At 41.5% G+C, this 15,326-nt stretch overlaps 1 protein-coding gene across 7 annotated transcripts in view; it reads right to left on the bottom strand.

The window, feature by feature from the left end:
- Positions 1–1,258: 1,258 nt before the first annotated feature.
- Positions 1,259–15,326, bottom strand: part of pbx3b (pre-B-cell leukemia homeobox 3b) — a 56,898-nt gene continuing 42,830 nt past the window's right edge. For 2 of the 7 annotated variants that reach the window (XM_034090201.2, XM_034090202.2), the window contains exons 3-10: positions 13,591–13,832; positions 12,422–12,612; positions 11,276–11,411; positions 10,501–10,530; positions 6,506–6,671; positions 5,832–5,909; positions 4,438–4,527; positions 2,830–2,921 (exon numbers count right to left, since the gene is read on the bottom strand). In XM_034090201.2, the coding sequence (XP_033946092.1) occupies positions 4,481–4,527; positions 5,832–5,909; positions 6,506–6,671; positions 10,501–10,530; positions 11,276–11,411; positions 12,422–12,612; positions 13,591–13,832 (890 nt within the window). In that variant the 3' untranslated portion in view covers positions 2,830–2,921; positions 4,438–4,480. Of the gene's footprint in view, positions 2,922–4,437; positions 4,528–5,298; positions 5,412–5,831; positions 5,910–6,505; positions 6,672–10,500; positions 10,531–11,275; positions 11,412–12,421; positions 12,613–13,590; positions 13,833–15,326 lie in introns of all 7 variants that reach the window. The other 5 variants (XM_034090203.2, XM_034090204.2, XM_071204390.1 and 2 more) reach the window with 4 other exon arrangements.

Below are 15,326 nucleotides of genomic sequence, written 5' to 3'. Positions count from 1 at the left end.
AAGTGCCTGACATTTCAGTTAATTGCGCAAACCATGTCAGCTCTGAAGTAGCTGCAAACCAGGTTCCTATTCTTCAAAACCATTGCATGCAAAGGATGAATACATTACTTGAACATTTAGAGTAGATTTATATTTGAAAAATTAGTAAATAAATCACATGTAAATAAGCATTTTAGACCCTCCAGAAAAACGCGATTCTGCGATCGCAGAATTTACCGCATAATCAGCAAAATGGCGCAGATTTTTAAAAGGCCGCATATTTATCAAAAGGCCGCATAATCCCCGCATTTTTCCACACAAATTTGAGGGGGAAAAAAGTTAACTCGTCTTGACGTGAAGTGATGATGATGACGCGACGTCATCAGCTCGCGCATCACAGAAGGTAAACAACACCGTAGAGTGAACGTGTGAAACTCACACGAGAGAGAAAACACCAAGATGAAAAAATCTAATCCATCTCATTTACCGACGAACATTACTGCTAAAGACCGGGCAAAGCAGTACCCCGATGTTTTGCACGAAAGTGGGGGGAAACTATTCTGCACCCCGTGCAACTCTGTGTTGGAGCATAAGAGAAAATCGACGGTGACGACCCACTATGATTAATTCAAACATTCGAAAATGCTTTCTGCTGCTGCGGACAAGAAAGCCAAACAACTCACGTTCACCGAGGCATCAACCCCCAAAACCCTTTCGAGGGTTACAAGAAACGAGGTGAGTAGCCTACAAGATTGAAGCTGGTCAGATAACTAACGAGTAAATGAAAACAGAATGAGGCGGAGAAGTAAGTGTGTGTGTGTGTGTGTGTGTGTGTGTGTGTGTGTGTGTGTGTGTGAGTGTGTGTGTGTGAGAGAGAGAGAGAGTGTGATTAAAATAGCCCAATTGCTTTTACAATTAATAAACATTGAATGTGTTTAATTGAATAGTAAAGGGGTTTAACGTTAGTGGCAGGTTGTGTGTGAGAGAGAATAAATAAATAGACAGCCCAATATTTATTTTTTCCGCATATTTCGGAACTTTCCGCATATTTCGCAACTCCCCGCAATTTCACCGCATAAAATCACATAAAACTCCGCATGTTTGATCGCATAATCAAGGATTTTTACCCGCGTTTTTCTGGAGGGTCTGCTTAATACATACATGTATAAAAAGAACTAGTACAAATAGAGGCTTATGTGAATTGACAGTAGTGAAGAGAAGTGTAAGGCTTCTCCCGCTCACTCAACAAAAGAGAGCACAACTTGCTGTCATGAAAGCAAAAGGTTTATTCATGTTTGAAATTACACAACTACCACAAGGAAGACTTTTCAGTCCAGGGTGTAGTCTGGTTAGAAAGTAACACTAAACATCTTTAATACATTAGAATCACTGCCACAAATCATTTGTCATGACTTTTTCAGTTTCAGAATCACATAGAAATAGAAAAAAGAGAGAAAAGAACTTTTGAACCCTGTTGAACAGAGCTGGAAATGTACAGTTCTGAATACTGAAACTTCTATGCATTACATTTTTATAGTGATTTTTTTTTCTCTTTTTTTCCGCATGATTTAGTAACAAGATGAGCAACATTCAAAATGTTTTTTTTCCTTCAATATTTACAACAGTTTCACTGTTCGGTGTTAATTTATCAACAATGTTCATCGCACTCCCTCGTAAAAGCCACAGAGCAACATATTCACCCGCCCCCCCTCCCCTCCCCATCTCTTTTTCAACGTATTAATATGTTATCATTTCCTTTTTATTTATTTTTATTTTAAGTTGCGGTACAGCAACGGCATTTTATTAAAAGATTAAAATATACATTAGATTACATAGAGGATGAAGAGTTTACAGTGTTACAGGATGTCATAAAAATAACTACAAAAACATTAAATAAGGGCGAAAAAATAATATATGGTGGTGGTATTGTTTAGAGGTAGTAAGTGAGCACTCTAAGCTACAGAAATGTTGGAAATTATTGTCCTATTATGAATTTGAATGAGGTAATAAAGCTGTGTATTGATTGGTTGGATGTATAATTACTCTTATTCTATATTATGTACAACTTTTCCTGTGTAAGGGGGGCCTGCGTCTGTCATGAAGGAATGATATACTGTGGGGGATATGTTGATAAGGAGTACAAAAAAAATGTTTACATATGTACATACTAAACATCAAATTATAAAATATGGAACGGTGTCATGTTATAGTCAAGCAATCAATTACACTTCTTTATGTTCCCGAGTTTGAATAACCATTTCCTTCTACTAATGTATACGGCTGTAAGGCAAAAATAAATCTTGAAAGTAACAACAAAGCTGCCATTGAGCTGTCAACAGTAGCATTGTTGAGTTGCTGGACAAGATTGCAAGCACATTACAGTCAAAGAAACAGCTGCTTTAATCTATGTATTGTAAGAAATGAATGAGAACCCAATTATCAAAATGGGAGTGGTAATTAAATCAAGAAACAAACAAATGGCCGTTTAAAATGTCACATGAAATGCACGACTGTCATCCAGTAGCTTAAGTTGAGCAGAGCTAATTATCCTAAAGGTTTACAGAGTGTAATCTGAGGGTTGTTTTCTGTTTGTACATGTGTGCGCTTACCCCTACGACAAACAAATAAGAGCATGGTGATGACTTCTGATTTATGGAGACGTAAAGAAAACACTGAACGATCAGGAAACACTTGGTGATGATGTCATTTTGAATGTGGCATGGGACATTTTAAGGTACAGGAAAAACCAAACTGTTGTGAAAAGTGTTTTTTGTATAATCCTCTGCAGTTGGTCTGGCCAGTGAAAAGAGTTCATGCCCAGCTTGAGGCGAAGATGCAATAAAAGCGGATCAATTTGAGGTATCGGAGTACACACTTCCGGGTCCTTCTGTTGGAGATATTACAGAAGACGGAGTCCTTGCATTTTGCCACCCCCCATTAGCCTAGGACACAAATGGGAAATCTTGAGATTAAAATCACGTTCTCTGCAATATGAGCTTGGTACATTTTCATCCCCAAAATGTAACACAACACGGGGAAAATGAGACTTCCGAGAGTGTGGTTGCACTAATGTGTCAGCTAATATCAACATGTTCACTTCATAGCGATGTGGTGTGATTAGTCCGTGCATTACAGTAGCATCAGCATCTTGGAAACAAATTTGTCTCGTGTTCCGACCAATGGGAGCAGTCCCTGAAATCAGTGTCTAAGCAGATTTCGGCAGCCGACGACAGCTTGTCGCTACATATTCTCCTGTCAGTCAAGAAGAGGGAGGGCTCGGGCCGGTTTGAGGTGGGGGGAGCTGAGTGAAAGTGACAGGGCAGGGCCTCTCCAAGAGAGCCAATCTTAGCCAGCCTGACTTTGTTTTGCTCCAGGCATGACCTAGCCTTTACTGGATCCTTCTACGTCACCACCAAGAAAGCTAAAGGTTAGTCTATGCTAATAAATCTATGTGGAACTTTAGGGTTTGCTGCAAAAAAGGAGCTTTTCCACAATTTCACTTATTTAAAATATCATATTACTTTATGTTTTTTCATCATCTTCTTTCAGGGTTTCTCTGTGCCGTCAGTTGCAGTTTTAGTAGGGATCATGCTGAGTTCTAGTGAGCCAGTAGGCTCAGGTCTGCACTGCGTAATGGAAGTGAGAAACCTTGTGAGAAAGTGAAAAACGCTTGATCCTGGTAGGAGTTGTCATGTCTAAACAGCTTATAGCAATAAAGCTTTAGCAAAGCCGAAATGACACCAAAAGCATTGAATCCTGGCAACAGCCCCCACCATTTGTTTACATAAAATGAGTTGATAAATAAATATATCTTTACAATTTCCAGCATCACTGCTGTACATCTAATACCTTATTTTTGATGCCTACGATTTAAATAATATTAGAATGTGAATATGCGTGCACTTCACCCAACAGGCATAACAATATAAAGAGAGCAAATACAGATCTGATATAGTGCAGAGAGAGAGAGAGAGAGCTGTCTGATAATATTTCTCTCTCTTCTTTCGCCCTCATCAACAAAATTAATCTTTACTCTGATAGCCTCAGATTGTGCACTGCTTTACAAAAAGGAGCCATATCAAACCTCATCAAGGAAGATGGAATCCGTGTCTGGAAAGGGCTGCGGGCGATCACATGTTCATATTTTATCATGAAGATAAGGCTATGGAAATGACTGTGAAGCATTTCCAAACAGATAAATGCAAAAGCCTTTTTTATTTTTCAATCAATTGTGGATGGCTCAGTAGGTTTTGGTTCGATTCATAGAACATATTAAAATATGTTTAATAAATGATGTATTCCCCTGCTGTGTAATTTGCTTTATTAAATGCAACTTGTATTTGTGTCAGGTGACAAAGGTTATGTCTCTTGGTATCTGAATGTAATGCATACCGTACCTTAGTGAAATATGATTAACATAAAACCTGTGCAACCTATATGAATAAAAGCCATACTTACATGTAAGCCGTGTGGACTATACATGGTGTTCCTCCCGAGAGCATCATTGTATCCTGCCGTCTGACTGATAACATGGCGCAGGGTATCCACCTGAGGGGACAGACAAGGTGGACAAGCTGGTCAACGCAGAGTCTCAAAGCGGGTCATCACTAACTGTAAACATGCTCAGTGAAGCAACAGATACTGACTAGTGTGAAATCACAGAGGGAGTCCTGAGACAGCACATTTGTAACACTGCTAATTTCCTAATGAAACGAAAAAGGCACACTGACATTACTAGCATGCTCAAATCCAGTATGTTGTGTATAGAGGCTATAGAATCATAAAAAAGCCTTAAAGACAAATAAAATATATGTGTTTTGAATTAGCTTTTATTTTTACTTTAATCGTGAATTAGCATATATGTGTGTGTGCATTGTGATTGAGTGTCAGTTGTGCGTAAAACGTACAAAATGGAAGACATCAACAACAAACAACAACGGGATGAGACAGGAAGATAGCAATATAGGACACAGAAAAAAGCAGAGTACCAAAAACCCAATACCAACCCAGGAGTTCAAGTCAAAGCCAAATGCATTCACAAACTGTTTTTCTTGTGAGATTGGAAAAGTCACCAGGACATTGATTTGCAGCATGATAGCAGAGGGTGGGATTATATTTTGGCTGCCAAATTAGTCAATTGGATTTTTATAGTAGTCCTCGCTGTGGTAATTTGAACTGCCCGTCACATGTGCAGCATTTTTTTTTTTTTCCAATTTTTTTTTCAACGTGCTTCAGACTGCACTGTGGATGGCTCAGTACACAGGCAAGACAAGGACAGCTCTCTGGTAGTCAGGAACTGTCCCTGATTGTTGATCCTACCTGTGACTGTACATTGGCTCCGACTTGTGCCCCTTGGTAAGAATCCCCATTCAGACTCTGCATGCTCAAGAACATGTCCCCAGAGTTTGGGAGGTTAAAAGAACCTGAAGAACCTGGAAAGGGAGGATGTAAGTAGCTGAATACATGAGAAGGCTATAAAGGGAAAGCACAAACACGCACACACACCACGCACGTGTCTGCATACACAGACCCAAATCAAGCAGATCAATACACTGAAGAAAGACTCCCATAAAGCAGGCAACTACAAGAATGAAGAAGGGAAAGGGAGGGCAGCAAAGAAACAAACAGAAGAGGACGATATGCAGAGGGACCGAGGACATCTTTTTACAAATGCAGTAGACACAAATGAAATGAAAATCACACGACAAAGAGGGGAGGAGGCCATTTCTATATGTGGTTGGTTGCCTAAGCTCCCAATTGTTCCACATCACCTACTTTCAATCTAATGTTGGCAGGGAGGTATCACATGGTAAATGACAAGGACAATAAGAAGCTTATGAAAAGACCAGTACCAGTAAACATGTTGGTTAAAAGAGTGTTTTTGCTCTCTGCAGAATCCAGCTGAAACTCTTCATCTTTCATCTGGAATCCTGGGTGCAAGAAAAAGGGACCACTTCATAAGCTTACCACATCCCGAAGCAGCTCAACCTAGTCCAAACTCAGATTTACATTTCTTATTAAACTGGACTAAACATACCCTCCTCTAAGGCTTTGTGTTTCTATATGACTCTAATTCAATATGAACTGTGTAAAATGCCATTTTGATATTATAGTATGACTCTAGGTAAAATGCTCCAAGCAATTATGTGTCATTTTATTTAGCATAAAAAGTACTGCCAGTCACTGGGACTACATGCCATTACATTACAAATGACAGGAATTTGACAGAAAGTCAAGGGAAAACAGATCCCACTGGCATCCTTCTGAATTTCTCATTTATTTTTATTTTGCCAAAAATACACGTGTTCTCGGTTCACAAGTCAGGAACGCTCTCTTTATGCATGAGTTTGCTTGGCATCAACTGTCTTATAGACAGGAGACACTGTGATCCCCAAGCTGGGAGCAGAGCCTGTCACTCTTGGCTGTGTGAATGGTGCATGAGAGAGTGATGCAGGTAGGCAGTGGGTTAAGGGCTGAGGTGGAGGGCAGATCTTTTTATTGTTTGTTTATATGCAGGAGTGCCTACCGGAGTTAGGTGTGGTGGGGGAGTTGGCCTGGCTGTTCTGCACTGCAGCGGCTACAGCGTGTGCTGCATTTACAGCAGTCTTGGCAGCATACAGGTTGGCTTCTTCCTGAAACTTGCCGATATTTTTCTTGTACCGGATCCTTTTGTTGCCAAACCAGTTGGATACCTGTGTGGTAGAGCAGAAGGAGGAGGAGCAGAGGAGTCAGACGTCAAGCAGCCACAGCACCGTGCACTAAGCAGTGTGATTGTTTCAAGATGTCATGTTTGGGTCCATCAAGTACCCAATTCCCAGCCCCTGCAGTAATGTCCGCCGGGTACACAAGCTAATTAAGCCATAATCAGGAGCCACTTGTGTCTTCTCATGGATGGGAGCCTGACATGCTCTCGGTTCTGTCTCCTGACAAAACTAAAACACAAGGGGCTCCTTTTTCACAGACACTTAAGTCAATATATTATATACATTTATCATATGAGTGCTTATATGACACAAATCCTAGCCTTTCCCGTAGTGAAATGTAAAATGTTCATATTTCACCCTCTTAAGGATGCTCACTGACTCCAGATCAGTGTCTAGGTGATTGACACATTATGTAAATACAGTTAAATATAGTTCATTTATTTGATCTCATATTATATGGCATTATACGGCAGCATTTCAAACTTCACATGAACAGAAAAATTGAAAACAATTCTTAAGTGTGTTAAATATTTGACTATAATTATTATTAAAACATGCATACCACAATACACATCTCATAAAAAGCCGGACTTTATTAATGGCTGGCCTTTGTAACTGTTTGTGAGTGCTTTAATATGGCAATAAAACACTTTTGCGTGTGTGTGTGTGTGTGTGTCTGTCTGCAAGCTAAATTACAATTGTTTGTGATTATCAAAAACAAGTGTAGCCATGTGAAGCAGAAAACACAAATTATCAGTTTTTTTAACTCGTGTTAAAAAATTGAAATAATTATTTTACCAAAATTAAAAAGCAACTCTAAAGGAGCAAGCAATAATTGAGTATTGAGGTATATTTACATTAGGAGAAGTTGTGAATGCTAATGTTGATGACACCCAACATCAGTCAGACACTGAAAAGTTGTATGAGGGGTGAACCTTATGTGTGAACGCTGGCTCTGCAATAACAGTGGAATAATAATGAGATGATGCTTGTTTTTAATGGTTCTATAAATTAGAGTGTCTTGTCGCTGGGCTGCTGCCCCTCTCTCAGGGCCTGCAGCCCACGGCTGGACCAGCCAAAGAGCAGCTGCCCCTAATGACGCTTTATTTAATTTCCACCCATGCGCTTACATTTTAATATCCCCAGCAGCCCGCCAATGCTGTGGCTTTAAAACTGACTGGATTTGCAGGACATCAGATCATTTCTATCCTGCACGTCTCTGTGCTCTAAATCTTTAATATCTAGGCAATTAAAATTAATGACCATTCAGGCGAGGCCCACTGTTGGCAGGGTTTCCTTGACATCAATTGTTTGATGGGTTTACCTAGAGGTTAAACTAACAAGCAAGGTTTAATTGGAAGCAATGAAAGCCCTGGCTATCATCCTTTTTACTTAACCTGCTTATAGTGGATTGTAGAGCCGAAGACGATGCAATAACCTCACTCTTTTAGACAGCTCACAAAGTGCCCACAAACCCCTCGAAATCATAGACAATGTTTTCCAAAGCTCATCAGTCGGTTTAATTTCCCCAAATGTTCATGCAAACAGTGTATTACACAGAACTACATTTATTAAAATGTCATTTGGGGTGTTTGCACAAGAAGACATATCTGTATCATTAAGTCTGAAAATTGAAAGTGGTGGATAGACTTTGGTTTGCTTTGTTTGCATCAAATACAGCAGTGATGCATGCTAATTCTACCCTTTTATTATTAAACTGTGGTCATTTCATAAGGTAGGAACAGTTGAAACATAAACTTTGATTACTTCAATCTGTCTTTTATGATATAGTGTGTTATGACTGTGTTCCACCACTATATGGTGTTACAAGCCCGGACAGGCTCAGCAGTGTTGGAATAAAATCCTGCGGACATTACACCACCTTTCTCTGCTCTCCACGCACATTTCTCTCCTGCCCACTGAACTCTGGCTTTAGTGATTCTCGGGTTCAGCTAAATATTGAACAAATGCACGGCACTGTAAGGTGTGGAGCACAACCCAATCTACAGAACTAATTCCCTTTTATCTTGTGGCAGGCCATGCATTCAATTGACTCCTATGTGTGGTGAGAGCCAGGTTGTAAGATTGAATTACCTGACATCAGCAGCCTCAAAGGCAGAGATTGTATAATGACCATGCAGACTCCTTGCAAGAACACGATACCATTGCCTTCATTGCTGCCCACTAGAGAGGCCGTGGAGCTGTGGTTAATAATTCAAAGTATTTCCCCCTATTTCAGGTCAATACTGCTTTCTAGTGAATGTAAGGCAACGCATGATGTGTCCGTGATCTCAATATATCTGAGATTACAATGCCCTAAGCCTCATATACAAATACAAAGGTGGTCTCACTAGCTGTGATACCATCAATTATACAGTCCACATTAATAATGGATAGGAGCTCAAGTCTTAGCTTCTTTAAATTCACTTAGATTTGAAATATTGAAAAGTGTCACTCAGAAGAAAAATGTGAGCAATGAGTCTCTGCACAGGAAACTGCCTTAAATGTTGAACCATTCCCGCACATTATATCAAATATGACCTCAATAAACCCTGACACGAACCACAGCCATCCAATCAGATGCCTTTATTCAGGAGCCCAGCACAGCGCATGCAGGGTGACAGAGGGAATAAGACTGCATCCAGCATTTAAAGAGCCACTTGGGCAATCGTGACAATGTCAATAGCTCATTGTACATTCAGTGTTCAGGATTAATCAAATCAGACTCGTTGACATTTCTTTTTTCAGTTTAAAGTTATTCCCGCAGCATATTTGATTTAAACTGCAGGGATCTCCTGAGGTAAAGAGGCTTTGCTCTCAGGAAACATGCATCACTTGCATTTTAAATGATCCCTGCTGAAATGATGCGGGGTGTTTCATCAGCGATGATGTATCGAGCATAGCTGCGGACTAATATTGGCATACCATTAAGGAAGGATAATGAACTGCTTGTGCAATAAACAAAGCCTACAAAAAAAAGATTTTTGTGGGTGTTTGAAAAATTACTTAGCAGTGCCCTCAGAGTGGCCACAGCGAGCGGTTTGCACCCCTGAAAGGCCGGGGCATGGTGAGGGATAACACACTTACGGCACACTCGGCATCATGTCGAGCCTCCGACTTTGTTACTCACTTAAAATGAGCCAAAGCACTAAGAATAAGTCAATAAGAAGCTCTGCCGTGGCCTCCACCGGTCGAGGAGTATGCCGCTAATGGGGCCTGAGATGAGTTCAAGTGAATTTTTAAAAGCCCTCTAATTTCTGCATAGACTGATTTGTTCTCATGGGAACTGGAACGGTGGCATGTTTTTCGCGAGGCACTCAGGAAACAGAGTGGAGCTCCATTTGTGAGGGTCGGTGGCCATTTCTTTAACTGCTATAAAGCACACAGCAATCACGGAGCAGGCTGGGGGTGAATAACCTCAGAGCGCAGTTTGAAGATACAAAAGACCACACAATTAATCGGCTCTCTACAACAAACAAAATAAATAAACCATGTGGTAAACAATAGCCAAAAAGTACAATTTCATGTGAGACATTTGTACACACATAATATGGTGATAACATGGGTGTAGCTTAAAAAATATGATTCAATCAAAAATAGTCTGTGTTCTTGTGGTGGGATGTAAATGCTGAATATCCACTCTTTTAAAGAAATGTATATTTACACTTGAATTACTGTAATTCATGATAACATTAGCATGATCCAGTAGGGTGAGGGAGGGAGGTTCTGTGCAGTGGAAAACTGTGAGGCTATTACATACAGAAACAAAGGAAGTAAAAAAAATGAAAACAGTGGATCAGGAGAAGTTATGACATACCTGTGATACTGTGATGGTGCTTCCCACCCCCTGAAGGCAAAAAAGAATGGGCTTTTACAGTATCTGACTCTTCATGACTACACTCAATAAACCCCCCCTCCCAACACAGAAAAAACACTGCAGATTATTGTATAGATTCATGTTTCTGTGATATGTCTCATGAGGACGACAGAGGACAGTCGAGTATAAAAAAATCTAGATAGTAGTCACAATCATAGCAGACAAAAAGAGCACAGGATAATAATACTCTAGTCTAGATGTGAGCGGGAGAGGTGTGAGAGATATTGCCTTCAGGTTTACCCAATTATAACTTAAATATAACTGTGAATTAGCAGAGTCCTGCAAGGTCACAAACATACAAATAAATAGCCAGGATCATCTAGTGTTTTGAAGCACCAGACTTTTACTGCTTTTCTTAAAGTAATGGATGGTGCCATTTCTTTTTCCTGGCTTATGACCTGAGCGGCTGACCAGGCAACAGATAGAGCACACATGGTGGATGGGAATGAGAGGGAAAAATGGCAGGGGACCCAGCGTAAGGAAGGACAGCATAGTGCTTTGATTGAGGCCAAGATGATATAGGCCTCCCCTCCCTGTGGCCCAGCTCTGACTGACTGGGACCAGCCTTGACTGAAGCATCATTAGGAAGCCACAATGTCAAGGTTAGCTAAGGACATTGTGTCTTGGTGGTGTGACCTACGGTAACTATCCCTCTAGGCTCTAGCCTTTCCCACCCTGATTACCCAGCAGCTACTGTTAGATGAGAACTACCCACCTGGGAAACTGTGATGCTGCACTTCTTGGCCAGCTCCTCTTTAGCCTCCTCGCTCGGGTACGGGTTGCTGAGGTGCGAGTAGAAATATTCGTTCAAAATTTCCGTCGCCTGTTTGCTGAAGTTTCGCCTTTTCCGCCTGAGTGAGGAGCAGAAACAGAGAAAGGCCGAGGAAGCCTATTAGCAGACCAGCATTAACTCATCCATTTGGATCGCACAAATTGCACAATCAATCTCACACATAAATGGTGAAAATAATGAGGACTGGGCTCTAAGGGCCCTCAGGAGCAGAATACTGTGTCCTACTCCAAGAGTCTCGTCAACACACAGAAGAACAGACTCCAACCAATAAAGTGACAAGCGCACGCACACAGTCACAAACACACACACACATTCACAAAACACATACAATGTTTAATTTGGTCTGTTGGTCTCCAATCTCCAGTCCAAGCGTGTAATGTGTAGAGTTTAGTGCAGCGGATGGGTGGGCTTTGTGATGGAGTGCAAAGCCCAGTCGGAGTGCATCTCGGTACATTATAGAAATCACGGCATGCACAGTTGAGCATTGTTCCTGAAGTGCCACAGCCCCGGGGATCTCCAGTAGAAACAAGAAAACTCTAACTAGATCTGGGTCCCCTTCCCTCCCAAGGGCACTACTTATCATGTTGTTGAGCATTTGCTTATTTTGCCTTGTTTACTGCGCTTCACACAGGCAGTGGGCAAGCGAAATGTGCTTCCACTTGGCTTGTTTAGCCAGGACTTGTGCCGCTCCTCGCAGAGCGCCCACAATGCACCACACTGTTAGTGATTAGAGTAATCCTCAACACCTGCTGATGACCTCCCCTCCATCCATTACACATGACTCGCCCCCCATTTCATTTGGGCTTAACTGTTCTCAGGTGTTGGGCCATGATTGTCTTGAAAATGGATAATACATGGAACATGGACATAATTAAAATCATGCATCTTTGCAGTGCTCATGCTGTGTGCTGTGCCAGAAAAGAGGGAAGAAAAACAAACTTCCGACCTGCACACAGCCAAAAAGTGACCTCGCCCACTGGATTTGCCTATTTGGGTAGTACAAATGCAATACAAGTTTCTAGACACACACACATATAGATATATTTATACACTACACAATCCACTGACCTGGCATCAAGGAATCTGGAGCGCAGGATCATGACAGCTTCACAGGTGCTCTGCTTCAGCTGCATCTGGATGGAGCTGAATTTACGGTGGATGATTCCCACCATGCGCTCAATCTCTTTGGGAGAGATGGGCCGCGTGCGAGACTGTTCCCTCAGCAGGTTCATCACATGGGTAGTAAATTCGTTACACGCCTGCCAAGTGACAGAGAGACACAAAGTGCGGCCAACGTGAGATCTCTAAACGTCCCAGAAGTTAACTTAGAAAAGCTCTTTAACTGATATTCTAAAGTTGTGTACATTTTTCACTTAGGGATATATTTCACACAAGCTGTTTTGTGTTCAAAGCATCAACAGAGTGCACTGTTCACTTTGATGACATAATAGGTGAAGTCATCTTTGAATATAAATGCAGATTTGCAATTTGGCTTGGCCCTAATGCAAGGCGAATTTAAACAGCTTTTCGTTAAACCAGTAGTTCATACATGATTAATTAGAATAACTCATTTACGTAGTGCACACTTTAGCTCATTACTCTGAGTAAAATTCGTTAAGTATTTACATTTAGATAATTAAAACCTGGAAACACCCTTAAGAAAGATGCATGTACTCCAGGCGAAGTGTAGTGTGCCCCCACGTACCCACCTCCTCTCTCAGAGAGCACGGAGTCAATTAGTCTAATTTACCTCACTGGCTTGCTGAGGCATCACTGTTACACCTTCTACCCCCCCCACCCATAATGCTTGTGTTTAATGGCAGGCTCAAAGTGCTAGGTGAAGGAGCTGATCATACTTTCATGTAACACAGATGACTCAAGCTCTCCTTTGGATCTCTATAATCAGCTACAACACAGTGAATAATACTGCCATTTTTTTCTATGCAGATAGCATATGAACCCCATCATGCATATGCTCTGCAATGTTCCTGCTAATGCCAGGAATACGCTGTTCTGAAGGGATGTGAAGCATAAGGTACAACTCAATAGGTCCATTTGAACGGAAAATGACATGTCTAATAGCTGAGAACATAGTTATTTGACCTTTTATTGATGAAAAAGGAACAACATTGTTATTCTCCTTATTCTTGGGAATAGTGCATGAAGCAGTTTGGTATTCAAGGAAAAAACTAAATCATGGGTAAGATTTTAACCTTAGAGTTGCATCTCCTCCTCACCTGTTCGTATTTCTCCAGCTCCGTGTGGTAGATCTGTCGGATCTGGGTGAGTTTGGCTCTGTAGTCGGAATGTTCGATGGAGCTGTCGGCGGCCCCACCGGCGGCTGCTGCGGCAGCGGCGGAGGCTGCCGATCCGCCGCCTTTCTCTGGTCCCGCCACGCCCTCTGCCAGCAGCATGTTGTCTAAACGCATGAGCTGGGGATCCGGGGGGTCTTCCTCCTGGGAACCACGGATGCTGAGACCTGTAGCAACACACAGAACAGAGACAGAAGGTCAACTACTGCAATTCAGGGACAATGAGATTTGCAAAAATGAAACCGTTGGGAAAATACTGAATGTACTCTTTCAATATCAGAGTAGCACATGATAACAAAGGCCCAACTGTAGCTGTGCACGCAACAGGATGTATGATCACCTGGAAGAGCGTCAGGACACACTGTGTTAGGCAGATAGCTATGTGACAACGATTAACATGATGATTCAGCCTCTATGTGACAAGCATGATCATTTCTGACGTGGGTCTTAGTTAATCTAAACTAAACATTGTATACTACTTTGAACCGGTATTCTGCATCTTGTGACTCTCTTGTATATAAGCATGTGAAGGACACTGTTCGGGAACTTGTTGTACCATATGCTCTGTATGTGATGACTACTTCCATTCTTGCAAGGATAATAAATACATGTATCCTGATATTGAAGCTCAAGCCGGTGACGAGTGATATTTTTCTAACAGAAACAAATATTCCTATTGAAACAATTAAATAGGGTCAAATTGTTAAGCGTAATTAGGAGTGTAGTAGTCGCGCAGTCTGTTATCGTGGATGTTTCCCCTGCAGGTATGAACTGGTGCCTCCTGTGTATGTGCTGTATTCCTGTCTCCCATGTCTTTGCCTGTTCTCTTTTATTTACACACTGCGCTGCACACTGTGTGTACGGGAAGGCTGACATGACAGCAACATCCATAAACTGACAAATGCTCAATGGTGAAGTGGCACTTCTGCTCTGCGAAAGGATGCTAAACAGAAACTATACCTCTAGTGAGTGTCTCTGTCTTTGACACAGTGAATGCTGGGAACTCAAAAAGGAACCTCATTTCTATACGCTTATAAGGTTTGAATTTGTATTATTTTTGCAATCCAGATTTTGCCATATTTGAAGGAGCAATACCAATGTGCAGCTGAAGTAAACATCAATGAGCAATGAGTGCGGAGTCAATTTTGTGTTAACTGCTCATTCATGAATGCTGCTCCCTCTCTCAGACCCTGCTGTTCATTTCCTCTGGTGTTCTGTATGCCGGTCTGTCAGCCAGTCGTAATCACCCAGCAGATAGCATACATGCCACCTCGAAGCACTGGCAACGCAACCGCAAAGCCAGGCTTTACAGAGAATAAACAAACAAAAGAGCACTGCGGGTCAGAATTAACAAAAACAAGCTTGAGCAATCCACTCTAATAAGTGGATAGAAATGTGGCTCAATGGGCAGTAAATACTGAGTGGCTACTCGAAACGTTATGATTACCAGAGTTGTTTCAATTCAATAATCCCTCCCGCAATTCAGGGATTTTCAACAGCTCATTACAGCTTCATTAAGATATGGCCAGCCATTGGATTCTAAATAAGAAGATTAGTGGCTCTATTGTGTCAGCCAGTAGGCATGCAATCAGAGGAGCCCTTTTACCACGCTTTGACCGACTGACCCTGTAAACCATCTGCAGGAGGAAATACTAGAGAGA

The sequence above is a fragment of the Pseudochaenichthys georgianus genome, chromosome 9 (genome assembly GCF_902827115.2).
Source record: "Pseudochaenichthys georgianus chromosome 9, fPseGeo1.2, whole genome shotgun sequence".
Taxonomy (NCBI): Eukaryota; Metazoa; Chordata; class Actinopteri; order Perciformes; family Channichthyidae; genus Pseudochaenichthys; species Pseudochaenichthys georgianus.
The sequence above is the reverse complement of the archived record's forward strand: the minus strand, read 5'-3'. Positions and strand labels throughout refer to the sequence as shown.